General features: G+C 37.7%; 2 protein-coding genes across 2 annotated transcripts; one reads left to right on the top strand and one right to left on the bottom strand.

The window, feature by feature from the left end:
- The first annotated feature begins 2,311 nt into the window (after window positions 1–2,311).
- On the top strand, window positions 2,312–16,444 carry LOC139723408 (2-oxoisovalerate dehydrogenase subunit alpha, mitochondrial-like). Its single transcript, XM_071634653.1, has 9 exons — window positions 2,312–2,438; window positions 4,712–4,972; window positions 5,799–5,907; window positions 6,857–7,018; window positions 10,111–10,255; window positions 11,179–11,240; window positions 12,415–12,556; window positions 13,316–13,487; window positions 14,534–16,444. Exons 1-9 carry the CDS (start codon window positions 2,340–2,342, stop codon window positions 14,708–14,710), a joined length of 1,329 nt encoding a protein of 442 aa, XP_071490754.1. The 5' UTR covers window positions 2,312–2,339; the 3' UTR covers window positions 14,711–16,444.
- A 2,574-nt stretch (window positions 16,445–19,018) lies between these two features.
- Window positions 19,019–26,275, bottom strand: LOC139723389 (adipocyte plasma membrane-associated protein-like). The gene is made up of 9 exons (XM_071634635.1): window positions 26,268–26,275; window positions 24,998–25,099; window positions 24,045–24,160; window positions 23,439–23,534; window positions 22,152–22,259; window positions 21,283–21,454; window positions 20,300–20,434; window positions 19,615–19,804; window positions 19,019–19,243 (listed from the first exon to the last, which is right to left on the bottom strand). Exons 1-9 carry the CDS (start codon window positions 26,273–26,275, stop codon window positions 19,019–19,021), a joined length of 1,152 nt encoding a protein of 383 aa, XP_071490736.1.
- Window positions 26,276–27,789: the final 1,514 nt, after the last annotated feature.

The raw sequence follows: 27,789 nt of genomic DNA, 5'->3' as shown, positions 1-27,789 counted from the left end.
ATTTTTGTAATGTGAGGCTCTTTTTTTTTTTCTCGATAATTCAGTAAAATAATGCTCAAAGGAATTTTGTACCGATGGTCTTGTTCTATATGATGTAATCATTTCGTGTCATTGTGAATGCATTATCATTTCACGTAGTGTGAAAGTATATGGCAAGAGGGAGGATAAACTAGATTTTATTTATTTATTCGGTATTCTGTACCCAGGGTATAGCCCATCAGTGGTTCATATACTGTTATTTTTTTTTAGTGGTAGGTGGTTGGGGGGAGTGGGGCTGCCAATGGATACGAAGAATCTCCCCTGCAGAACTTTAGGAGAGTCATGGGTTTGACCCCCCCCTTTTTGATTGTATTTTGTTTCTTCTCCTTCTCCTCCTCCTCCTCCTTCTTCTTCTTCTTCTTCTTCTTCTTCTTCTTCTTCTTCTTCTTCTTCTTCTTCTTCTTTTAAGAGCCCAAAATGGTCGGGCGGCTGCAACCCCACAAACTCCCAGCAGACCCCGGTCCCGCGGTCCCTGAACTATATCTCTTTAAAACAAAGACAAACTAAGAGTAAATCAGCAAACATGTTTTAATGCTCGGACTTCGTTATTCTGACTTCAGTCGGCTTTCTATACGGAAATCTATATCGAAATCTATATTTGTTTTTGAATATTATGAGTCTTTAGTGAGCGTAGATGTGCGTGTGTATGTTTGTTCGTATTGTCTGCCCGGTGTGCGGGGAGGGGCTGGAGATGGTTTAAAAAAAAGAAGAGATCCTGCTTTTCATTATTATGTTTATATTAATGTTCTCTGCAAAACCAAGTTCAAAGTTTGCTTTGTCTTTTTTATTTTCTTTATCTATTTTTTTGTACTAGGAAATGGCATATAAAGAGAGAACTATATAGATGCGGAGGAGGCAGACTGGAGAAGAAAATATAATGGGATGGTGCAGATTGGTTAATGACATTGGTTAGATAGATGTGATTACACTCCTTGCTTACCCAGTGTACCTATAGATGCATATAAGGAAGGATAGATGGGTGCCCTTATGGACACGGAGAGTTAATACTGAATCCCCGACTTATACGCTCGGCTGATTGTTCCGAAAACTGCGACAAATGCAGCTGCTGCATTGCCACCGACATTTTGCTCCGCTGACAATTGCTCCGGAGATATACGACATATACTTTAATGTGGCATTGTTGGGTGTTGAAACTTGTAGCTTTGATGATGATACACAAAAATTTTAGGCCTAATTGTCTAGAATCATTTATATTCCACGTTGTTTAAATGTGATAAGTTCCAGCTATAATGAAATATATCTGTTCTCCCCTTCATAGCCATCCTTAACCTCATTCCTGTCATGCTTTGAATCAAAGAACATGCAAAAATAAGCTTCAAGAGAAATGTATGTTTGTTTGCTTTTACTTTGTTTTGCTGCCAATCAAGTTCATACAGACATCCTATAGTGCTTACAGTTCTCTTTTACAAAGGGTATATACACGGATACTTGTGTGGTTTAGAAGCTTTTACCTTTCATCTCGTGTTGAATAAACAAGTTCATTGAAGAAACAGTTAAAATGCTTAAAACGTGAAATGTGTAAAACCAAATTTTACAAATTCGTCTAGAGAGGAAGAAAAAGAGACACTGTGAAGGCTTTATGTGTTTGATCCGTCATCTTACTTTTGGCATAAATGTCTTTTTTTTTCAATGAGCAGCCAAATTGATAGACAAAGGCGAAATCATGCATGTTTTCACTTACATTGTATTTACCACTTCCTATCCATAACTTCAGTCTCTCCGGTCTTATTGATAATTGGGTTGGATATTTATTTCTAATGAGACCAAATTGTCCCAGTTTGTAGAGTAAGTTGTAATACCCGCTGAAAGAGAAGTACACTCAAACGCGAAATTGTTTTGACACGAGTGTATAGGACGGGATATTTCCCCGTGATATTTCATATTTTTTGTCTATGTAAACATCAACCTAATTCAAATTTTTTTTTTGTAATTCTACAAAACAATGGTACTTATCTCCACAAGGGGTTTGTGTTACATGTGAATGGTTTGTGAAAATAAAAATTGAAATTGAATTGAATTGAAAAATTATGTACAAAAAATGGTATCAGGTCTGGAGATTGAATAGGACACAAAGGTGAGAAGAGATCGCTCTCGCTGCTGACGATCAATTGATTTGCACGCACTGCTACGCCTGCTTACGATCAATCCGCAGATCCGCTCAGCTCCGTCCGTGCATGCATATCGTGCACGTCACTGGGTACTGGCGCGGCTGGCTAGATATCAATGGACAAGTAGGGCAGATCAACGACTACGACTCACTCACCGTACGGTACGAGACCATGGCTTCTATACCCCGAATGTGTCGATTTTTGCACCGTTTTCAACGACCTTCCACAATCCTGCGGCATGACGTTGTCCGGAAACAATTACACTACTCGGTAAGTTTCAAAAAAAAATCTATCTGTTGGCTCAAAATATAGTAAGTAGTTGTGGTTTTGGTGCAGCAAATACCGAAACAGATAACCCGCCCGGCTTGCGAAAGCGCCGCAGCAGTCGTATAGTCCCATGCTTAACAATTTGTGTTATCATGCGGTCTTAAGGGTTTGCGACTAGAGTTTCTATATTTACAGCCTCATTTTTTACACTGGGGCTGATTGTCCAGCCATTATTGTGTAAAACGATAGCAAGTCAGAGATTTCTCATGATATTTTTAAGTTCACGTTCAAGTTAATGTTTATTCCCATTCAACAAAAATACAGCAAATGATTCATAATCATAGAGTAACGTCTACACTAAAAACAAATCAGTTCGGGAAACCCACTCACAAGGGGAGCCCCTCCTTATAAGTAACCCGTCCCCCTTATAAGTAACCCCCGGGGCACCCCTTATAAGGAGTCTCCATGCTTTTTTGCAATGCAACGCGAAAATGAAAGGACTGCGGCAATTCGCTTGATTATGTCCATAAAGCTTCACAAGTTTCCTAGTTACTCACGAAATTTGAGCAAAATCGGTTTGAGGCATCATATCTAAAATCATGGATTTAAATGCGATGTCAAACGACCCATGCGAACGCTGAAATGCGAGCGATTACTGGCGTGAGTTTCGCCAGGCGCGGCGGCGCGGCAATGCTTGAGTGCAGACGTGGCGACTGAGTACTCAGTACTGAGTAAATTTCATTTTCGGTACTTTTTAACATCACAGTTAAGGAACAAGGGGTCTAAGAAACTGGATTTTTTGTCATTTTCCCGAAGTTCATGGATTTTGAATACATGTCCTCACATAGAAGTAGAACTTTCGCAAGCCGATGTGAGCCGCCATTTTTTTCTGGAAGTGGATGTTACGATCGAAAAAATACAAAAAACATGAGAAAGACAACAATAACACTGCCACAACTTCAATCCCTGTGTGTGGTCAGTGCATGTGCGCCGGCCCTTTTCACATGCTTTTGCAATGGGACTTGGCGCTTACGCAACATTTGCGAGCCAAATGAAGGCGGTCAGCAGATGATCATGGAGCACGCGCATATCGCATAGGAATTGTACATCAGGCCGCGAACCGAGCTATCACTGTCACGAACCGACGGACGCTGTACCAGGTCGCGGCTGTGGTCTTTTTTTACTATCGCAATGGACATTGGTCTTGCAATGGTGACAATAACGTGAATTGGTAAGTGGTCAACCACTGTGATATAACCTGGGTTAAAGCAATTTGCAAGTTTGCGTTTCAGAGTGGAAAAACCCTTAAGCGGCTGCAAACCAGAACACTTAACGTACATGTACTCTAGTCCTTTTATAGTCCATTTCTGTTTGAATCAATGACTTTAAATGGTTCGTTTAGCAGGGATCTCCGAGATCGACAACTGCTCGTGAAGACAGGATTTCAAACCTCTGTGCTTGCGCGAGTTGGTAGCACTGTAGCCTTTTTGACCAGGCACTCTTGCTGCACGACATTGTGTGGCGCCCGATTATTTGCTGCTGGTGAGGGCGCGTTTCACTCGAACCCTTTCGCTCGCCACTACACAGCGCGCAGCGAAAGGGCCTTGTTCAAAGGCTAAAATCATCGCGACTCTCATGCGTATTCATATCGCCGATGCGTAAAGTGCCATGCAATGTTGCATCGAAAGCCAAAGAATGAACAGGAGGTATGGAGATGAACTCGTAGAAAAACGTCTTTTCAAGACTTCATGGGATCAATGTGGAAATTAACAAATTAACGTATCATATGCATATGGTAAGAAACATACGTACATTATAAAAGTAAGCCTTTTGCTGGTAAATTACGAAACTTATAGTGGCGCGAACATTTGTGTTGCTTTTTCAACGTACAGAGATAGCACTCTTTTCACTCAGGGCGCTTCCACAGTATAACTGTGTACAAGGAGCACCCCGGGGTTACCTAAAGGCTAAATCAGCCTAATATGGCCTAACAGGCTTAACCACACCAGCGACCCCAACACAACTGGTAGGTTTCCAACACATCGACACTTTACATTGAAACTGACTCGCTTTATTTAAAGCATTAATGATTACGCGTAAAGAACAAAATGCACGCATGAGACTACGTGCAATGTGTAACTTTTCTATTCTTCACTGGGGATTTGAAAATGTACAAGTATTACTGAAAAAACAGCAAACCAATGATACCCTAGATTGTTTGTAAATACATGCCTGACCACAGCAATGAAAATTCATCACATTGTTTATGTTGGCAGGCTACAAGATGTCAGGAGTTTGCCGTGGATGACGACAAACCACGTTTCCCTGGATCAAAGTCTGTGTTCACTGAGAAGCTAAGCTTTCTCCAGCCAGACACGTATGATGGGATCCCAGTCTACAGGGTCATGAACCGCGATGGCGAGGTCATTGACCCAGAGGAGGACCCTGGATTAGACAAGGATACTGTTGTAAAGATGTACAAGACCATGACCACACTCAACACCATGGATAAGATCCTATATGAGTCACAGAGACAGGTAAGTCTATGGAAAGACCAGATTGCTTGACACCTTGCATTCATGTTGATATTCATAGATGTTTCAAAAGATGCTAAGGATATTGAGGTTGTGTTATCAAATGAAACAGTTCAGATTTTTTTTTTTTTGGGGGGGGGGGAATTATATTTCATGCTTACAGATGAAATTTGGAAAATGCCAAATTATGCCTTGTGTTATTACCTCCACCACAAGGAAGGAGGAGGTTAAGTGATCATTGGCTTTGGTTTGTCTGTTTGCAAAATAACTCAAAAGGTTGTGAATGGATATGAATGAGAGTTGCAAGAAAAGTTGATAATGACACAAGGAATGGGTGATTAAATTTTGGTAGTGATCCAGGAATTTCTATGGATGTTTGTAGGATTTGTTATCTTTTTGCAGATAGGGTCAATGAACTTGGAGGTTCAAGCTGCGAGTATTTGAGGATTGCATACTTGCTCTAAAGCATGAGCTCTGCCTGGGCAAGGTGCTATGTAGCTGGAAGCTGATGACGTAAACAAAATGTTTTTTGGGAATTCAGGCGAATTTCAGCATGTGTGTATACTAATGGGCAGAAATGAGCTGCTTGGCAGAGGTCTGCGTTCTACGAGTACTTTTCCAGTTTTATACTCAGGAGCTCAGCATCCTTTGTACCCATCTAATTGTATGGGTAGTGATTTATGGCATATATGTTATTTACTTTCTCTTTTTACTGTGAGAACCATACTAGGGTTTTAGAGTTCTACAGTATATTGTCAGATATAGCAAAGCAAGTTATGTTCCATTGCATTTTAATGAGCACTACAAACTATGTTACCCACCCATTCAGGGAAGGATATCATTCTACATGACCAACTACGGCGAGGAAGGAACCCACATTGGCAGTGCTGCCGCCCTCAACGACAAGGATATCGTCTTTGGCCAATACAGAGAAGCAGGTACAAAAAGAAATTGATGTGCATATGTGGCCGCCCAGCTTAAAACCCACAAAAAGTCGCAGATTACAATTCTCTGTAATGGACCACAATTTGTCATTTGGGTTGACTGACTCAGATTTTGTAAGTTTGTCTTTACCTAGTAGAGTAATCTATTCACTAGCTTACTGTAAAAATTTGGCAGCTTCAAACAAAACTGAAATCGAGATATTAGCAGCTTTCTTGGACCTTTTTGTTTGGACAGACACTGCTTTCACTGGGAAATAGAATATGTTTACATTGATACTTCTGCATTGCATGCCTGAGTGATCCTAATCTTTAAAAACTTTTTCCCTCCCTTTTCTATGAAACTGCACCTCTAAACTCTCTCTTGTATCAATCAGTTTTGAATGGGTTAAGATAATTCAATATTATTAAACAAGAGATATGGTATATCATTTTAAAGCTTAGAGCTTACTCTATGAACTACCAGTGTGTAAAAAAGTGGAAATTCAATTTGGCCGTCATTTAGTGGGTCTTAAACTGGGTGATCACATATTAAAGTCGTCAACATATAGCTGTGACTCTTTTTGATTTGCTTTACAAGTGGATGACAGTGCGATCAAGAGGGGAAAAAAATTAAACAGACTTCTAATCTGAATTATAGTCTCATATGTCACATGAAATTCACTGTGACCAAGTGTTAACATTGCTGTAAAAACAGGGCACCAAAAATTATAAGATAAGAAGGTCTTTTTGAGTGCACTGTAGAACAGTGTATGAGAGTGTAATGAGTGCCTTTCAGCAACACTTTGTATGACAAAAGAAGTGCAATGTTTGTGCTTAACTGACGGACGTTTAATAGCGAAGGCTCATAGTGATTCATGGCTTCATGTTCCAATGTCCATGTGGTCTCAGCCAAAGTACTTTACCAGAAAGCTTGTGTCTCATGACTCAATCTCTATGTATGCAGGAGTAATTCTTTGGAGAGGATTCACACTGCAAAATGTAATGGACCAGTGCTATGGCAACATAGGAGATTTAGGAAAAGGTCGTCAGATGCCTGTTCACTATGGATCCGATGAACTCAACTTTGTCACGATTTCATCACCGCTTGCTACCCAGATGCCTCAAGGTAAGGATCTAGAATCAGTGTGAAGACTGTGAAGTTCAATTTTATGTTGAAATGTCTGTGGCAAACTGACTTGTTTGGCAGCACTGTCAGCCTGCATGGAAATCATATCCCAAAAGTTTCATGTGTAGAAAGAACAGACAAGCTAGGTTTTGTGTGTTAATGTGCCCTACCCTCTCATCTACTTTGAAATATCCTTTCCTTCTGATTGGTAAATGTAAAGGGGGTCCCGTGTGTGGGAGAATCATAATTTGTACGTGTAACAGATCCCAATTCTAGTTATGAGCCTGGTGCACACCTATCAATTGATCCATTCTTCACACACTCTTTAAGGATGAAGAATGTCTTAACTGAAATTATACATTGTTGATGTATTTTCTTTGCAATTTATATGTACACAACAAATGCGATTAAAGGGATCGTACAGTTTTGATTGAGACCTAATTTCAGATTTCTAACATTTTTGGTGAGATAATGAGAAACCTCTTATGAAATATGAAAGAACATGTAATTCTATGAGGAATTCAACGTTTATTTGATGAAAATTGCTTTTGAAATGGCTGAGATATCCAAAAAGAGCGATTCTAATTAAGTGTGGGACCCACACTTCATTACGATCGCTTTGTTTCACTTTGTTTTTGGATGTTTCAGTCATTCCAAACCCGATTTTCATCAAATAAACTTTGAATTCCTCTTAAAATGGTATGCTCTGTACTACATCATAAGTGTTTTCTTGGTATCTCGCAAAAAGTTCAAAGCCCAATTCTCATCTCTACCAGTACTGTACTATCCCTTTAAACTAAGTTGGCAGAACCAAGATTTTTTTTTTCTTCAAATTTATCCACTTGCTTGAAGAGAAAGAGACAAAAATGCAGAATATGTAAATATTTGGGGACACTTGCTTGAACGACCAAAACTGCATTAAAAAAAAAAAATATTACTTTTTTTTTTGTAGTAAAACTGCATACCTAATGGATAGACTGATTGAATGTTTAAGTGAAATACTGATCCACTGTAGAGCAATATCTCGATCTTACTGACATAAAAAGGAAGTGACCATTGTCCTAATCTGTGACTAGATTGTCCTGGCACTGTTTTATGGCTTGAAACACTCCAGTTTTCTGGCACATTGATGTTATGACTTACAATATTAAAGGTATTGTAGAAAAGAGCTGACATTACTTTGATTTTTTATAACAACCAATGCATCATTCATGGCACTTGTACAAATATCAAAATATGAGAAGAAGTAAGCATATTCTTGTTTTCTATCAAGCAAAGTTATGTGGGCGCCCATTCAACAATAATCATAGTTCAGTTTCACATCCTAAGTTGCAAATGCATTGTTTAGGAATGTGTGATTCAACTGCAGTGAGTACTGTAGGGACGTATTCAATAGGCAATACTTTGAAGTTAGAAACTTGTTAAATACAATCTTGTATGTATTGAAAATGGAGAGCACAGTCTGTGGAATCCACAGACATAAAGATGAGACTGCAGAGTATAATTTCCTCACAAGTGGACTTGCAATGCATGTGTTACTTTGTGTTTGTGTGTGTGTGTGTTTATGTGTGTGTGTGTGTGTGTGTGTGTGTGTGTGTGTGTGTGTGAGTGTGTGTGTGTGTTTCATTTTCCCTGTGTTTGATAATCGCAGCTTGTTGGACATTGTCATTTTGAGGCAAAAAACACTCCACCCTCTTCACATTGTTATGAATTCACAATGACTTCATCACACTGTCATTGGCACACATGCTGCTGAAACCATGACTCAATCCGTAGTTTTGTAGCCTCTATAAATTCATGCCTGAAACCAATGTATCGATAGAGTTGACTGTATACTTTCTACCAATGCCAAGTAAAAAAAACAATATTTGACTTTAATTATAATTCAAATGTGTGCATAGGATAATTTACAACACATTTGAATGGTAAATATTAGCTCTTGCAACAAGAAAAGTGTTATTCTTGAGTCGCATTTTTGCTAAGTCACATGCCCAAATGGCTGCTGTTGTTAGGTTTTAAGCATTGTTCGCATCAGGGAAGAGAGAGAGAAAAAGAGAGAGAGAGAAGAAGAAGAGAAGAGAGGAGAGGGAGAGAGAGAATATGAGAAAAAAGAAACGAGGCAGAAAGACAGAAGTGAAAAATGGGATCCGGGGCCGTGGGGGGAACTATATTTGCATTGAACCTTGTTTGTTAAAGGGAAGGATGCGCCATACAAATCATGCATGACTGATCTTATTGAAAGAATGGAGGCCACCTCTGCGCTCAAAGTTTGTGTCAATGAATGCACAGTAACAGACTGGCATTGACATATGGGTATTTCTTTACTTGTTGCATTAGTTCCATTGAATTGGTTTCCCTTCGACCTTTAAATCATACATACAGTGTAGTGCAAGAGGCCACAGGGTTGCAAAGTTTGGCAAAAAGTGAAAAACAATCTCATGAGCTTTTGATGGAATGTACCGGTACTGTTTAACTGGATGTCATATGAATCCATAAACACTTTAACTCATTGAGGACAGACTGATTTTGCTACAACACGCATTTCCCACAAACACCTGCCCGAGTATAGTCGGGACTCATCCTCAATGGGTTAAAGGGTGTATACAGTTCTGGTCGAGGTGTAGAGTTAGCTTTTGACATTTTGCGAGATATTCAGAAACCACTCTATGAGATGTAAGGGGGAATGCAGTTCTAAGGGGTATCAAAAGTTTATTCGATGAAAATCGGTTTTGAAATGGCTGAGATATCCAAAAACAAGGTGAAACAAAGAGATCGTAATAAAGTTGTGGCATGTCGCCTTTTATTATTAGAACTATTTTGGATATCTCAGCCATTTGAAAACCAATTTTCATCAAATAAACGTTGAATCCTTCTTAAAATTATGCTCTTTCATATTTCATAAGAGGCTTTTCATTATCTCACTTAGGAATGTTTAAAACATTAATCCCTACCTCAACCAGTACTGTACAGTCCCTTTAACGATGCTGCAATGAAAGATTACAGTGTACAGACTTGGGTAAACCAACAGTGACCAAACAGTGACACCATTAGACATAAATAGTATGCTCTCTTCTGTGTTATTCACTATGCAGCATCTGGTGCAGCATATGCACTGAAGAGGTCTGGTAAAGAACTGTGTGTCATCTGCTACTTTGGTGATGGTGCTGCCAGTGAGGGCGATGCACATGCTGCGTTTAATTTTGCTGCCACCCTCGACGCCCCCGTTATTTTTTTCTGGTGAGCGATCCAAATCAAGGCATAGAGGTCATAATCAGTACTTCTGTTATCTCAACAAATGAGCTGTTACAATGTACATGATGTACATTCAATTCAGTTCATGCATTTCGACATGGAGTATCATTTAGTTTACAAAATTGGTGGTAGAAAATATATGATATCAAATGATTGTGGCAAAATCATAGAAAGCTCAAAATATAGGCTTACTGAAAATGATCCCTACACAATTGCTATAATGTAAATATATATGTTGGTGTTTATATTATGATAATTTTGGACCAAAGTAATCAGTTTGAAACAAACAATAATTAACTTATGAACAAAACAATCCTCAAGAAACAATGAATTCATAATAAAAGACAAAGAAGAGAAAAAGCAGAAATGTTATGTCAGGCTTGTCACGATTTTGTGACTTAATTATATATAAAAAAAGGCATTGTTTATATAATCTTTTAAATTGTCTTACAGTCTGGTCTAAAGAGAATTTTAACAAATTATTCCACAAATAGAAAGTCACTTTGAGATTTATAAGCTCTGTCCAATTCATTGAGATATTAGCCTTTCTGGGATCAATGCTATTAGCAGAGTTTCTTTGGTTTTGGCCTTTTGCTCTCTGGATTTCAAATTCTATATACATTCAAGAAAGAAGGAAGGATTAGATTGAAAGTAACATGCTGTAGTACTTCTTACATATTTTTTCATTACATGATAATTAATTCACATTGATTGTACCTTAGTATGTATTGCAGCATAACATTACATGTTTCTAAGTACATGTCATATACACATTACTGTTACTGCTCATCAGAGACCGTATAAGGGTAAATAGCACGTAGGTTATATCGATAAGATACACTTTTGTCCTGTTTACCACAATCACATAAACTCATCAGTGTTTGCATCCATTTTTTTTTTGTCTGCAGTCGAAATAATGGTTATGCAATCTCCACACCTACGTCAGAGCAGTACAGGGGAGATGGAATTGGTAAGTTAATGAAATTTTACATCCTTATGTAATCACGAGAATAAAATATTCCGTATTTAGCACTTATGACTACACAGGACTAAATACTTTGGTATCTTGAATCAGATGATCAGTGGCGGATCCAGAGGGGGGCGCAACCGGCGCACGCCCCCCCCCCTTTATTTTTCGTAAAAAACAAAAGAAATAAAAAGAAAAACAATGAAATGAAACCCGGAAGTGGCACCAGAAATATTAGTCACGCCCCCCCTTTACAGAATTCCTGGATCCGCCCCTGGATGATACACCTCATATTTACATTATATTACTCTCTCTTGGGTGTTTTTTTAGCTAGGAAATGTTTCCAAGAGCTAGAACATTGTTTCTCAATTTGAAGTGCCTGTCATTTTCAAGCATTATGGGTAGTTAGTATCTTATTGTGTACCAAGAACAAACAAGTCTGAAAAAACTTTTTCTCTAGAGAAAACTCACAGTTGATGAATTTTTGTGTACAAACCCACTGGAAAGCTACTCAACACCTACATCACTGAGAGTTGCTAATATGCCTTGCTCTCTATACTTTAGCAGTTCAGAACATTGATATACATATGTATGTCTATTTTTTTCCAAATTTCTCATTAATCTACTTCTCTAATTTTTCAATTTATCAACAAAGCAACAAAATAATAGGATGGAATTTTCCTTTAACCAACTGTGCCAATATGAAGCAGAAAATTCCCCTTTTCTAGTTCACAGTTCATATTCACAAAGAAATTGTGAATATAGCACAATCTGGGCCCCATTTAATGGCAAGTGTCACAGTAACAAGAAGAATCAAGTTTCCTTTATAAGTTGTTGGTATGGGTAGTTGCCATTCCAGCAAGAGTTGCGATCCTGACATGTTTTATGAAACAGGGCCTAGGTCCACATAACTGATACTGTATACACTGAATATTTCGTGAGGTTTTTGTTTTTTGCAAATTTTGTGAGTCAGGTGCTACTCGCAAATTTAAAGACTCGCAAAAATATTGACCCTGATCCTGATATGAATGTGACATCCACCTATACTCCACGTTCGCAAATTTAACCACTTGCAAAATTACTGGGAAGTCCCGATTCATGAAAATCAGGATTCGCTAAATAAATGGCGTATACAGTACGCTAATACCCAGTCTTCTCTTTCTTCCTACCACGATAGCTTCCAGGGGTCCTTCCTATGGTATGACAACCATCCGTGTGGACGGCAACGACGTGTTTGCTGTCTACAACGCCACCAAGGCTGCCAGGAAAATTGCCATAGAGGAGAGTAGGCCGGTCCTCATTGAAGCCATGACGTACAGGTAAATTTGGCTTCCACAATAAGAACTCGCCAGGTCTGGTGTGTGTGTTTGTGTATGTGTGTGTCTGAGGCCTTACACAGAAGTCCTTTTACTTGTGTGTCCAGGGTTAAGTATAGTGAAAATTATTAGTGTAGGTTTCTTTGTTATATATTACAAATTCATATCATTCTTGTATATTGCATATTGTAAATATGATGATATTTTACATTTCAATATGTTACTGTAAATGTGGAAATTGTTCGCGGTGTTGAAATCGTTCGCGCAACCAGAAACTAGGGCGAAAGTAAATGCACGCAAATATTTTTGCATGTCTTATGTTTCTGTAGCTGATGTCTTGATTCCGCGGAATTAAAAAAAAGAGCAAAACGTATCTTACCCGGCTGAGCACATAAAAAATTACTCAAGTGAAAATAACCACTTTTACAGTACTCAATATGATTGAGAGAAAGGATCTTAAAAAAAAATGAACATAGTCATATTTCTGAAGTTTTGATGCATATCATTTTGTACCACAGGGGAACCTTGTTATAATGAGGACCCCAAAACCATGAGAATTACCTTATCATGTCAGGTTTCTTACTATAGCAGGGTATGAAAAGAAGGAAATATAATGAGTTGGGGCCTGCAAAATCACCGTGCTATAAGAGGGTTTTGTTATATCCGATCTTTCTAACAAGGTTCTACTGTATTGTGCACTGTCTGCTATTAATCTATTCATTAAGTGGTCGTTCACCCATTTATCCACCATCCGCTGTACAGGATAGGGCATCACAGCACCAGTGACGACTCCTCCGCCTACCGATCTGTGGATGAGGTGAGATACTGGGACAGCGAGGACCACCCAATCGGACGACTAAGGAAGTACATGGTCAAGCAGGGCTGGTGGGATAAGGACACTGAAAAAGCCTGGATGAGCGAGACTAAGGAAAATGTAAGTTCAGTGACCTTTCTGAGCCTGAGATATCACTTACCTCTAACCTTGGCACTACCAACTGTAGAAATGCTAGGTTGGGGCCTTGCATTGCGTAGAGAGTTTTTGATTAAATTGTACTTTTTTTGCAGTACAGAATTAGCTGTTATGATATAGATAGTGTTGTTCACTTGTTATTATGAATAGGGCAAATTCCATTTTTTTTTTTTTAATTGCCTTTATGGTATGCTTGTGCATTGAAGGTATTGATAATAGGTATTATTCAAATGTCAAGGGAGGGCATTATTTTATAGTGACTCGGTTTATGCACCTACAATAATTGTGACACAATGGTCTGCGTCTTCTTGAGCTAGAAATGAGTGTCTTGCAACCAATGAGTGTCTAAAAAAAAACCCACAATTGACATTTTTAGTGTTAATTACTTATACTAGACAAACAGCAAATGGGTTAATTTGAATACCGAGTATGAACAGAATATTGCCTTTTATGGTTCGGCAGATTATGTCTTACTGGAAACTTGATATTCACTTATTTTGTGTGAGGGAAATAAGGATCTGAGTCTGTCGTACAAATCCACATGCTGTCTAATATTGTGCAACCAAAAGTCTCTCTTGGAAAAATGATATAACAGCACTTCTTGTCTGTTTATGGACTGGCTTTTTTTTCTGAGTACTTTAAGTAATGTTGAATTATTTGGAGTGATGATATCACCTCTTCATTTGATCAGGGCCCTGTTTTATGAAGACTTAAAATTGATTGTAAAGTTGATTTCGATCAGAAGTCTATGGCAGCCCGTGTATTATGGAAATTTAAAAATGATTATATCGTTGATAAAACGGGGCCCAGGTCAATAAAGACATGATATGCATGTGCTTTAGCTTCGCCAGATTTCATAATCCCGTACACTCCATGCTGCATAGTTTTCATACAGATGTGTTGTAGATTCCCTCACAGATGTGTTGTAGATTTCCTCATGTGAATGCAGTGTAAAAAATGTAAGCATTTGCAACAACAAAAGTTTGAAAGTTGTAATTTGCTCCGTGCAGGTGATGTATGAGTTCCAGGCAGCTGAGAAGCGAAAGAAGCCATCCCCAAGCCTGATGCTGACAGATGTCTACGAGGAGATGCCTCCCCATCTCCAGAATCAGCTGGAGGAAATGAAGAAACATGTGGAGCAGTACAAAGAACACTACCCACTGGACATGTATGAAGACATGCAGTAGCTCCCTCGATGTGTAAGAGGTGGTCAGTCTTTTCTTCCACCGCAGCAATGCATGAGGCATCTGTTTAACCTGTCGAGTCCCAGAAAACACATGGTTAATGCTGTATCTCTTGATTACAATGTGTCATTCATGGTAAGAATTTCAAAAGCCAGGTCAGGTATCAGCCAATCAGAATTGAATATTCAGAGACCCGTGTTTAATTTTCTGACGTATGTTTAATCTCAACTTTTATGCAACAGGGGTCAGATTAAAAAACTTCTTCACATTTGAACCCTCCTGTTGAAGAATTATTAGAAGTCTGTCAATCACAAAATTTATAATTGATCCTTAAATTGGCAACATACAACGCATATAAGGAGATTAAAGAGAATGTATTTGTCTGAGTTAGTGCATATGTCATAGGTTTTACCAATCCCATTGAGTGCATGTAATTTTTCCCCAATATAGGATAAACAATAAAGTTCAAAGTTAATGGAGACAAATTTTGATGATTTCTACAGCAGAATTTTCCTGGGACGTGATGGGTCAATTCATTCAATGCTAAGTGGTGACATCATCCACTCCATGCTATAGAAAAGAGAACATGCCTAACCGTCTCTCAGATATTGTCCACATAAGTTTTGGGGAATACTTTGGATGAGATTTCATGTGATATTTCTGCGTTGTTTAACCCTATTTTAACTGGGCTATTTGAGACCAATTTTTTACTGGGGGGTCAATTTAACCCCCCTTCAGATCTCAGCCGCCGATCGCGCGATCGCTGCAAAATTTTGCCTAAAGATAGAGCCGGATGTCAACTACAAGATTACATGGTCATACAATAGAAAAATATTGGCTTCCTATTTTTTATAAATGAATTATGCAAATTTATGCATGAAATCATATTTTCACCTATAACTCCATTGAAAAGACTGAAGGATTGCTAAATTTTTGTGTCAGAGTTCCTCAAGACACATCAAACAATCTTCTTGTAAAAAAATAGCACAATCAAAAATCAATTTCTTTTGTTTTTTATTATTTTGTCAATTTCTTATGTATTTTACTGTTTTTTCAACCTTTTGTTTTCTTATGTTTTTTTGCCAAAATTTGTTGCAGGCACTTTTTCAAGCTTATCTACACTAGAATTGATTAATTTCAATGGTTAAAAGTTGAAATAATCTAATTTATATCAATTTAACCAAAAAACACAATTTGCATTGGATTTACACACGATATCATGAATTTGAGCCGTTTTCGGGTTGACATGCATATGCAAAACATATGTAACTTCAGAATGGTGTACCTGGACGTCGCAAATTTGGTCTCAAAATATGCGGGAGACTTCAATGAAAAAAAATCTTTGCGCGTTGCGGAATCTTGGTGCGAAATGTCGAGGGGGGGGGGGTCAATTTGACCACCCCCCAGTTAAAACAGGGTTAAAGCAAAATAGTTTTAATGTCCCATTTTACACCATCAGATAAGTCCTTGAGAGGTAAAATTATTGATGTGAACAGGAATCATTACATAGTGTATTGTGTGAATTGCGAGGTGTCACCACACCATGAGCAAAAGTTATGTCTTTTGATCATGAGTGTGCACACAGATATGTGCATGAAAATGAGCGAACAACTCTCATATAGACTCATCTACAGTGTGCATGGTACTACAAGGGAACTTTGTTATGAGGACATAAAAAAGGAGGAGAGTTACCTTGCTATATCATATTTCTCACTCTGTCAGGGTACAAACGCAAATATAAAGAGCTTTAATCTGCTTTAATCTTTGTTGGGTCTGACCTCTTCATAACGAGGTTCCATTGTGCAACTAGTCTTTTACAGAAGAAATGTGCGTGTGATGAGTCAGTCCAGTTTGATTTGTTTGGTTCTACTGTACGACATCATTGCTTTGTGTCTCTTAAGTGGGGTTATTTTGTATGTGTGTGCTACTCTTATATTTCTCATGGTCTGAGGGTTATCCATGTGGATTATACTCGATAAATATCTCTTTAGTGTGAATTTATTTTGCTGTAAACCCAAATGTCTTTTGAAAATGAAGAAAAGTGGAGAAGAGTTGTCTTGTCTAAGCGAGAGATATATTGTTTGACATACGGTTCATTTATTTTTTACAAAATCATGTAGATTTTGATGAGTGCGAGGTAATGGGTAAAAAAGGTGAGGGGTAGTATACCATCATCAGCAATGAAACAAAGTTTGGTTGTTATGAAGTGTATATTTGTGTAACTGAATTGTTTTTGGTTTTATAGGCCCTGAGGATTTTTGTGCATCATTGCATCATGTCTGTGTGATGTGACATTCATAAATTTGTCAGTTGAGAACAAGGGCGTTAAGTTGCCACTAAAGCCAGTGCTTGTGGCACCTTAACGCCCTTATCTTTCTGAACTGATGAATTGTTCATATAGAATTCATTTACCTGGTTCAACACCAAAATGGTTCATGTTACAACAACAAAGGTGATGATTAAAGTCATGACTTGGTGGCAGTTATTACAGCTAGTATTCCAGTATTCATATATATTATCTTGACCTAGAATGTTGTTTCCTTTGTGACATACCTGGGTAGTGTCATGTGAAATTACACTAGTATGAAGTACTTGTTAGAATGTCAATGCATTGCGGTATATTTCTGTGGCAGACACGGCTGCAGCGCAATTAGGCCAAATCCATAGTATCCTCCAAACTCTGTTTGGGGATACAATTATTAATGACGTAATGTACATTTTAGATCATTTTACCACACAAAATACAGTAGTGGGAAAATTATGATAGCCAATCATTTACCTCAAGAGGAAACAAATAAAATTCAACTTCTTATTTTGTGTGTAGATTTGGCAGATACAGATTTATTTTTATGAGAGATAAGTAAGCTGCCCCAACGAAAACATGAATGTGTCATGGTAGTAGGTACCCATGTGAATATCATTCATTTGTGCATCCATGAAGTGATACAGATATACAGTGTTCTCCTATTGTTACACATATGATCCTAAGATAACCACTATCGAGTTCATTCATTTGTTCACTCTTTAAATGCTATGTCGAGGTGCATGATTTATATTCAGTGATCCTTCAATATAATAATTTACTTGTCATGAATGTGTGATATGCTGTCTAAACCTATCCTGAAGAATGTTCGTGACTTCAACTCTACGTATTCAACTTGCTGCACTAAAGTTTGTGGAAGAAAGCTATAGAATTTTTTAACTTGATGTTCATTGTGCTCTGTGATTCTGCTTTCTGAAATGAAAAAGCAAAAAATCTGCAGCACAAAGTACAGAAAGCAATGAATGTTGCCAAATGAATACAAAATATGATGTAATCTTGAATGCAGGTTTGAAATGACATGGTCCAGGAAAGCAGTTATTTGCCATGGTATCTTAAAGCAAGAATGTGCATATCTGAAGAATATCATTGTTGGTTTGTTGTGTGGCTGAAAGATGATATACATGTGGTAATATACAGAAAGGCAGGTGAAAATATTGCTTGATATCAGTGTCCATTCATTAAAACCACTTCTCACAACTGCATTCATTTTGAAGAGGAAGTGTTCAAATTTGAGTGTGATTGTTCTGATATTTTAAACTGTAATAGTAGAGTGTTGGCTAAAATGTGGAAATCGGGTTTGTAAATAAAAGGATATTGCTGAGGCTAAGCTTCTATAAAACTGAAAGTGGCCTGTCTTTTATTTCTTGTTCAATGTATATACACATTTCTACTGATGTTTTATGTCCAAATTGTTAACTTTGCTCAAGTCTGATGTATTTGGACAATATAAAACAGGTTTGGACTGCAGTATTGGAATTACATGTACATGATGTCATTAACACACACTAGCCATACATACGTGCAAGAATTTATTTTGACCTATGTGAATGTGATCGATACAGAATTGACTGTATTGTGTTTCTTTTTGAGTGTATATGATGCAAATTTTAGTGTGATTATGCCAATGTTTCAGGCTGTAAGAAGAATGTCATTCAAAAATTCAGAAAATCAGAGATGCAGTTTACAATATGCAATGAGGATATTTGTTTCATTCAGAGTATATCGAACATATGATGATATATTAGTTGACAGTGAACAGCAAAGTAGACATTCAAGTTTCTTTCTCTTTTTAATATGAAAAGTATGTTCCACAATCGGGTACATTGTATGTAATAAAATTCAACTCAAGAAGAGTGACCATCTGACAGCATGCAGACAATTTCCTGTATCCAAGTCTAGAATAATGCAGAAAGTCAGTATTTCCTCATCAGGGTACGCGATCAGCACAGGTTTATTATCAAAAGTATCTGAAGAATTTTAATACAGGGTCACACATGTAGTTTCTCTCGTGATATCTGTATCCTGGCCAGAAAGGGAGTGCTGTAGGATCCGAGGTAGAGGTGATCTCCCGTGTCCAAGACTTCACTGACCACAGAGACCGTGGATCCAGTGGGATCGTCCATCCTTTGGAGTATCTTCCCCTCCTCACTCAACTCCAGGATTAGTCCATAGGGCTTGGTAGTGTACTGGAAGATGGTTTCTGGGGTGAAAAACTGTCAAGCAAACAGTTTTAAAAAAATTTTGTATTTGAGGGAATATTGACAAATTCATGTTTTTGTGGAATTTTGTTCAATCGTACCATTTAATGAAGAAAAATATGCAATTTATAGATACCAATACTGCTATAGAGGCTCTTGTATAATGCCTGATTCCTATTAAACCCTTTATCTTTTTTTAAGGGTTGTGGGGTTGAGATGAGTAAGGTAGGTTTTTATATGTTTGACGTAGTTTCCATATGATGTAATAATTTGATGTGATGTTGTTTTTAATAGTTATTCTTGCCAGATTTGAGTTCGTAGCTGCAGTACAATGCATGAGGATATTATACTTTGGCTAGGAGCAGCAGAATGATGTCATGTCTTACTTTAAGAAGCAGTCGTCTGAGCCAAGGCCTCGGTGCAAGAAGGTCATAGATGCATCTCCTTCGTACAGTGGGATGAGCTACCCAGAACCCCCCACCTGTTGTTGAGCTTGGACGGATGTTGTCTACGAATCCAGGAAGGTTTTCAGCAAAGATCTCGGTTTTCCCACTCTTCTCACCTGTCAAGAAATACCTGCAAAATTTAGAAAATGAAAGAGTGAATGTAATTACAAGTAAAGAGCATATCCATTTATTTCATCACATCAGTCTATATTGGCAAATGTGATTACTTGATTTAGTGAATTTAGAAGGAACAAAGTATCGGGAAGGGAAATGGACAGTTACCTGTTTATGGTGCATTTTAAGTACATACAGTATAACATTAGATGCAATTATGTAACAGTTTTCACTTTGATTGGTAGGTTGCTGTTTGCTAACAGAAATGACTAAAACATAGTGTGATATCCTGGTTAATTATTTGAAAACTTCATATAGTTGCTAGAATAAGAAAAAATAGGAAGATGTTTGAAGAGATGAAGATGATGATGATGATGATGATGATGATGATGATGATGATGATGATGATGATGATGAGGATGATGAGGATGATGAGGATGATGAGGATGATGAGGATGATGAGGATGATGATGATGATGAGGATGATGATGAAGCATGTCTGGTATCTCACCTGTGAATCCTCATCCTGCCTCCCTCTGCAACCACGAGGAAATTCTCATCATGAGACAGCTGAACACCGTTTGCCAGGGCCAGTCCGTCCATCAGAACAGAGACTCTTCTGGATGATGGGTCATACTTCAGCAATCTGCATCAGAAGAAGAAAAAGATTGCATGTATGACTTGTCAAACCCACAGATATCTCTTTCTTAGCCTCACAACATTATGGAAATAACTCCAAAATGGACCTTGGCGAAGGGATGCGAATACTTTTTGTGGTAGGCATGTTTGACTTCTAATGTTGCAGTAGTCTAACATAAACCAACAAGTTCATCCACCTGGAACACAGGCACTGACATATTCCCATTGTTTGTATGTTTTGGTAAGAAACTGACACCACTTTCAGTATGTGGGAATACACAATATGAGCTAGATAACTAAGGATGGAACCTGGAACGGTAGAGCGTGCTCAGATATGATGAAGCCTTTCACACTTCAACAGTCTTGGTGATTTTCAACCACTCCAAGTAACATATTTTTTACAGGTAATGTACATGTAGTTCCTTAATCCATCAACTGTAAAAATGTCCTGTTTTTAGACAAGCTGTCTGATTTTCTAGGAAATTCCTTTTTGAGTGCGATTCATAAAATTCGAGGTCTGTAGTGATTGTGCAGACTCTATAAGTACTAGTGACTGTCGCATCAAACTTTAATTGAGTGGAAACATAGTATTTCCTGTGAAGTGGGGTCCATGTGAAAAAGGTCACATGATGTTAAAAGAAGATGAATAGATCACAACTGAATTAGTGGATAATTATTGAAGGAATTTTTTTTTTTTACTTTCACCTCCCAAACTGTATGAGGCAAGATCTGTTGAGGCATACAATTTTATTGTACAAGTGTATCTCTTTGGTGATTTAATTTCAAACATTGATCTTGATTTCTCACCCAATACGTAAACTCTGAGGTATGACAGTGTTGCTATGGCAACCTTACCTGCCATCACTCATGCCTTCCAGGGCCAGTGTAAGGTGTTGATGGCGATGCCATCGCGAGCTGCTGTGAGTGAAGAAGACCGTGCCATTGGAATGCACATCAAGGTCATTGAAGAAAAGAATTGGTTTACCATCCACTTCTGTGCCCTTGGGAATAAGCTGAGATTTTTCTCCTGTGTGGGGTGTGAAGTTGTCATGAAATGTCATCAAAAGTGTCATTATTTTCATGGTTATCATTGTTCAGGACATACATGTAATGCCATTAGTGTGGTGTCTCTTTGCTTCTAGAACAAAGAATAACGACCTCAACTGTTATACATACGGTTTGTGGGCTTCATGTGTGTTTGTTGGTGTGAAAATATTAAATTTGCCATGTAATATAGTTTATCACTACCATATGAAGCAATTGTATGTTAGCTTAGCTTGTATTTTGAGCAGCATACAAGTGGAATTTGTGTGTTCTGTATGTATAAATGGCGTCCAACAAGAATGTCGGTGTCACTGTATTCATCAAAATCAGAAAATTATGTGTTATACATCAGCATAAAAGAGTACTTTGAGAAAAGAAGCTTGTAATCGGTTGAACAAGAATGGGGCATCTTCTAATTCAGAAGGTTTGACTGTCTTTAGCATAGAGCATAATATAATTACAGTTTCTTTCAATTTCAAGAGATGATTTTATTAGTCCTGAGTCTTATTGTTCTGTTTTGTTTTGTTTTATTATTTCTCAATATTTTTTTTCTATTTAATGTGAAACATCATTTTTTTAAATGAATTTTATCAGGAACAAAATTATGGTGAGACACAGATATTTGAAAGAATCTAAGTTTGTTATAGCTGAACTGCATTATGTATAAAACCATAGGTTACCTGTTGTGACGTTGATGCGGAATAGCCCAAGGAATGCATCAAGGACATAGAGACCTCCATCAGGACCAAAGCGAAGACCAAGAGGGCGCCCACACTCTGTCTCATTTGCTGGAAACATGAGGGAGAATTATTGGAAATATGGTTCACCAATGTCATTATGGTAATATCATATCCATTTTTCTTTGCTGTTAACAAACATAATCATTATTTTCCCTTGGCATACTCTAGATTGACATTAATATTTTTATATTGCATTTCATCAAGATATAAAGCATTTTATCCAGATGAGTCTTTGTGAGCACTTATAGAGTCAAAATATATGCACAATAACTGCAAAATGTATTTGGGCCAAGGCATGGGTTTTTTGTTTTTTGTTTTGTTTTGTTTTGTTTTTTCCCACTCCAGTTGATATCAACCAAAATACTCAGATATAGTTTTGATATCAATGGTGCTGGCAGTAGCAACATATCCATAGAGAACATTTGTAGCTTGTGAGATGCTTGGTGTATACACTGCTTAAAATTTTGTTGGACTGTCCCATTTCGATCACCCTATATTTTACCCTTAAAGACAGATAAAAAGAAAGAAAGAAAAAGTTAAAGTAATGCCCTAAGTGCTACTCTATAATGTTCTGTAAGTTTGTTTGGGTGTTTGTTTTTGTAGTGAGAGGTTTTGATGTATGGATACTTCACTTAATTTATTGAATATACAGGCATCAGGAAGTGTTATGATTTGACCAGGTCAATTATCTATCTAGATAATTGCAGGTACACATCAAAAGTTATAAATTACAATTCTAACTACATATAATACAGATGACATCTGTGAAATTAATGCGCCGATATCAACAATATAATATTTAACACTAACAATCACTATAGCAATTATATCAATTCCATAAACCAAAAATATATTCATACAAACATACAGACTTTAAAATATTTCAAGAGGGATTAAACATTATGGATCTCCATTTGAGGTTTTCTTTCTCAAACGGTATCTGAATATTGTGGCTCTATCTTTTCCTTCCAATATTTTGCAACATCATCATCTTCTTCTTGAATAATCGTATGAATTTGGGGGAATCAACTTTACAATTATAACAAAGGCCATGGTATGGAATAACTGAAACATGGCAACTGTGTCTGGGGATATAATAACTAAGGTTTGGCTAAGTGTTGCATAGGATATTGCTCAGTTACAAAGATCCAGATAGCAAACAGTGTCTATATTGACCCTTGTCACGATAGCGAGTGTATTCTTTAACAAAAGATGTATCAAACTTACCACAAGAGGGCGGTCCAAGAATTGCTACATCCGAGACTGATAAATCTTTGCTGATTCTCACAATTTTGCCATCTGCTGTACCACTGTAGATTTCACCTGTTTTGGGGGAAAAAAGTGAGATAATTTTACGATGATATATACCACAAGTATTTTCACGCCCTAGAAAACCAACAAAAACTACCTTTACTAGTCTTTCTCATGCAGGCAGATTTGACAAAGGTGAGAACAAGTTTAATGATATCAGAGGAAGGAAGTTTCATTATGTATAGATACATGAATGGCAGTGAAGTTCAAGTATACAGATTACTGTAAAAGTGATTTTTTTTTTTAGTGTGGAAATTTTCGTGCATTTCATACCTCCATAAGCTACCACAAAAATAAAAGCACATGAATATTTTTGCATACCATATGTACCTTTAATCAATGTCCTGATTCTGCGGAATTAAGAATACGTGAAATTCATCTAACCCAGCTGAGTGCAAAAAAAAAAGAAAAAAAATCTTCGTGTGAAAATATCCACTTTTACAGTATTACTTTTGTTGTAATAGTCACTGACTCTGAAGAGACAAAAAGGCTGATAAACAGGGGAGTTTATGAAATAGTTACCATGAAGGTATGCCAAGGATTCTGGTCCAAGAATTGAGTCATCCAGGATTCTCTCTGCCCCCTGGAGGTGGGTGTTTTCTGGGAGAGAATCCCCCAGGTAAGGTGGATCTGGCAACCTAGGGATCAAGACATTGAAAGGTCTTCATACATATGAACACAACTTTTCATGTAAAATCAGAAGAAAAAAAAAACATATTGTCAACAAGCATATACTAGACATCCTGTATTAGTAAAGTTGCTACGTGTCTGTTAGCTACATATGTACCTATACATTGTGAGTTGCAATGTTTGTTCTCCTTTGAAGTGTTTGTATGTGTTCCTTTTGCATATACTATATTTCTTCATCTGAATAGCTGTTGACAGAATAGCATACCAGAAAAACTGCAAGATTCGCTGTACTGTATTCCTGTATCATCAAATGTGCGTAATTGGTTATGCATAAATACCAACTTCTATACCATATGTGCTCCTGGTCAAGATTATATTGGTATGTTTGGACAAGGTACTACCTGACAAGGGTCGATGAAGAATCATTTAGCTTCTCATCCTTGCCTCTTAATTTTGTTTTCCTGATTTGTATTGTCGTAGAGGTGTGCTACAAACACTTGCAGCAACCTGAATATTTGTGCTGTCACACTGCTCGTAATACAATGTATTCACAATGCTCTCAATGTTCCGTTTAATAGCCATGACTTTCTGAGGCCTTCAGATGGATGCTACAATGGCAGTATCCTTACAAATACAACAATGACTGGCTTTCCTGAGCAATGTACATAAAACATGTACCTAAAGACAATACCGATAGTTAACACATCAAAGAAGAATTTACACTCGCATAGCTGATTCATTCTCCAAATATTAGGCGTTTTCAAAACATGATAACACATTGTCAGATCAATCCACAATAGATACTTGAGTAAGTCAAAGAGTGTAGGGTTGAATGCTGTACTTACTGGAATTCCACAGGCTCAAATGGAATGGGCAGTAGGAAGATGATCGCCGTGACAACAATGTGAACAGTGATGGCAGTGTTGAGGAAGATGTCACTGGAAGGCCTATATGATGGAATTTAAGGTAAATAAAGTCCCATATTAACCAAAAGCTGAGATCAGTTGTAAGATTTATAATATCAATCATATAATTCAGTATTTAACTATACAGTCAAACCTGCCTTAGCGGCCACCTGTCTATAGCGGCCACTGCAAAATCCCCCCGAGAGAAAAGCCCTGTTAAAGACCCTGTGTATAGCGGCCACCTCTCTAACGCGGCCAGCGGACACAAATTTTGTTTCCCGCGGGAGATATTAACCTGTCTATAGCGGCCAAAAACCCAATGGAGCTGTAGCCAAGCCGATAATTCAGCGTATTTTTCTGTTTGGTAGCCGTGCGAGCAACGTTCAGTGATCGCCACCGCTGCATTCATCCCTCATTCAGCCATAATAATGCACGATTCTTCACGACAATAAACATGCTACTGTGCAACAATTTCATATACACCGGCATGGTTAAATGCATGAAACACACGGTGTATATGCATACGTACACACATACACTGTACATGTACATGTAAGGATACAACGATGATACATGTACATGTAAGCAATGCACACAAAGTTGGATTACCTGTCTATAGCGGCCACCTGTCTATAACGGCCACTTTTTCCGTCTCCCTTGGGTGGCCGCTATAGACAGGTTGACTATATGTTGAACAGAGTTGTACAAGCAACTGAAAATTCCTTGTATACTGAGAGTTCATGTTACCCATGGTCTATGGAGGGGAATATACCAATATCTGCATGGAATTAAGCTGGTAAACGCCACAGAGTGTGTGAACAAGGATCATACATAAAGTAGCTGTGTAGATATTCTACCCCTACCATTGATGCAGTGAGTTAGTCTATAGATCTCTATGCAACACAACTTATTTTTAGATATACCGGTACACTGCCAGGCATATTGCAATGTATTGCTATGGCATATCATTCAGAATATTGTACACAGACATGCATTAAAGTTATACTTACATGTTTGATGTTGTTTTCAAGCCTCATAAGAATGATGTTACTGTGAGGGACGGTAAGACACCACTGAAGTTGTCTTTGTCAATACCCAAGGGGACACATTGGACCAGCATATTTTGTCTCTGGTTTTAATAGTGGTGATGAGAAATGCTGGCACAGTGTAGTTCCTCCAATGAGAGATCAGTGCTGCGGTCCAGACATACTGGTACATGGGGACCTGATTACAAAGAGCTTCTTGGGACCGCTGAAATGTTGTTATAACAACCATCTCATTATATCAGGGATCTCATTATATCAGGGATGAAAACAAAAGGCTATAAAAGCAACGGGACCAGCAACATTGCCTCGCTGTGTTGGCTTTCTCACTACATCCAACCTTGTCATAACAAGGACCTATTGTGTATACCACTACATACATGAAATGCATCTGAACAGCTGAACAGAAATGTTGCCTGCCTCTGAGGAATGGGTGCCACTCTGCTACTATCTCTGTGCCTTTGTTTCTCTCTGTGCTCTGTTTTGTCTTTCACATTTGTTTTGTTTGTTTCTCTCTTCCTCTCCACCTTCCCCCCCCCCCCACCCCCGCTTTTTTCCCCCCTCTCTCACTTTCTCATATGTATGAAAATATACGTGTATACAGTGTACATGTATATCTAAGTACATATATAACTCTGGAGCCAGCTTTAGAGAGACAGTGTGTAAGAAATGTGCACTTGCACTGAACAATGTCCGCAGTAAAGCTTGTGATTGATAGGGATATAATATAGTTGAAAAGGTTAAGGAGACATATTTATGTACATAATACATTATATGTGTACAATTATAATTTTGATATACATTTGTACATAATAACTGTTGCTCTCATTTCACCAATGTCTCTACCTGTCTAACATATACACACTTCCTGTTCTTTTTTTTTTTCAAATCTGACCTCTCTCATGAAATCAAAGAATTAAATCATATTCTACTGTAAAAGAAAAAAAAATGAACTCCACATTTGAATTTTTATTTCATGAAATAATTTATTTACAGGCGTTCCATATAAGATTTCATACATGTACAAGATATACATGTGATGCACATTGGCTAACTGAACATTACAATGGATGCAGTGTGCAGTTGCAATGCCAGAATAAGTGATCTCACATCAGTTCAGTACACAGTCAACCTTGCTTAAGTTGACCTTGCACGAGTCAAATAATAAAATACAGTTGTATGTCGAATAATGTCAAAGATCTTTTTAAGTCCTCTTCTCTTTATATTCTATTGACTGTAATCCCTCAAAAGTCGAATTTTCTCTAAGTCAAAGCTATTTCTTCAGTCCAAATACTTTGTAGATTTGACTTAGGCAAAGTTGACAGTATTTTCCTCCCATATAGTTGAGACAGATATGTGCTACTTCCTTCCATAAATCACAAGTCAAGTACTACAAATGAACTAATGATTTTATTTATACAGTCTCATCTGTTGGAATACAGTAACATAAACAGCTGAATTCACTGACAATATCATACAATGTACCATAAAATCTTAATATACCAATACAGCAAAATTCTTCGCTACAATTTTAGCTGATATGTGTCTGCAAACTACATATTTGCCCCACATATTTTTGGAGATGAACATACCATTGCCACCATCACATTATTTTGTCCAAGAGTACAACATCCTTGTACTAATTAATTTATAACAACATGTCCGAAGGTACTCTATTCTTGGTAATTT

This window comes from Diadema antillarum, unplaced genomic scaffold (assembly GCF_040938485.1).
Source record: "Diadema antillarum isolate AM-2024a unplaced genomic scaffold, OU_Dant_1.0 scf00000188, whole genome shotgun sequence".
Taxonomy (NCBI): Eukaryota; Metazoa; Echinodermata; class Echinoidea; order Diadematoida; family Diadematidae; genus Diadema; species Diadema antillarum.
Note: the sequence above shows the minus strand (reverse complement) of the source record. Positions and strands in the feature narration are given on the sequence as shown.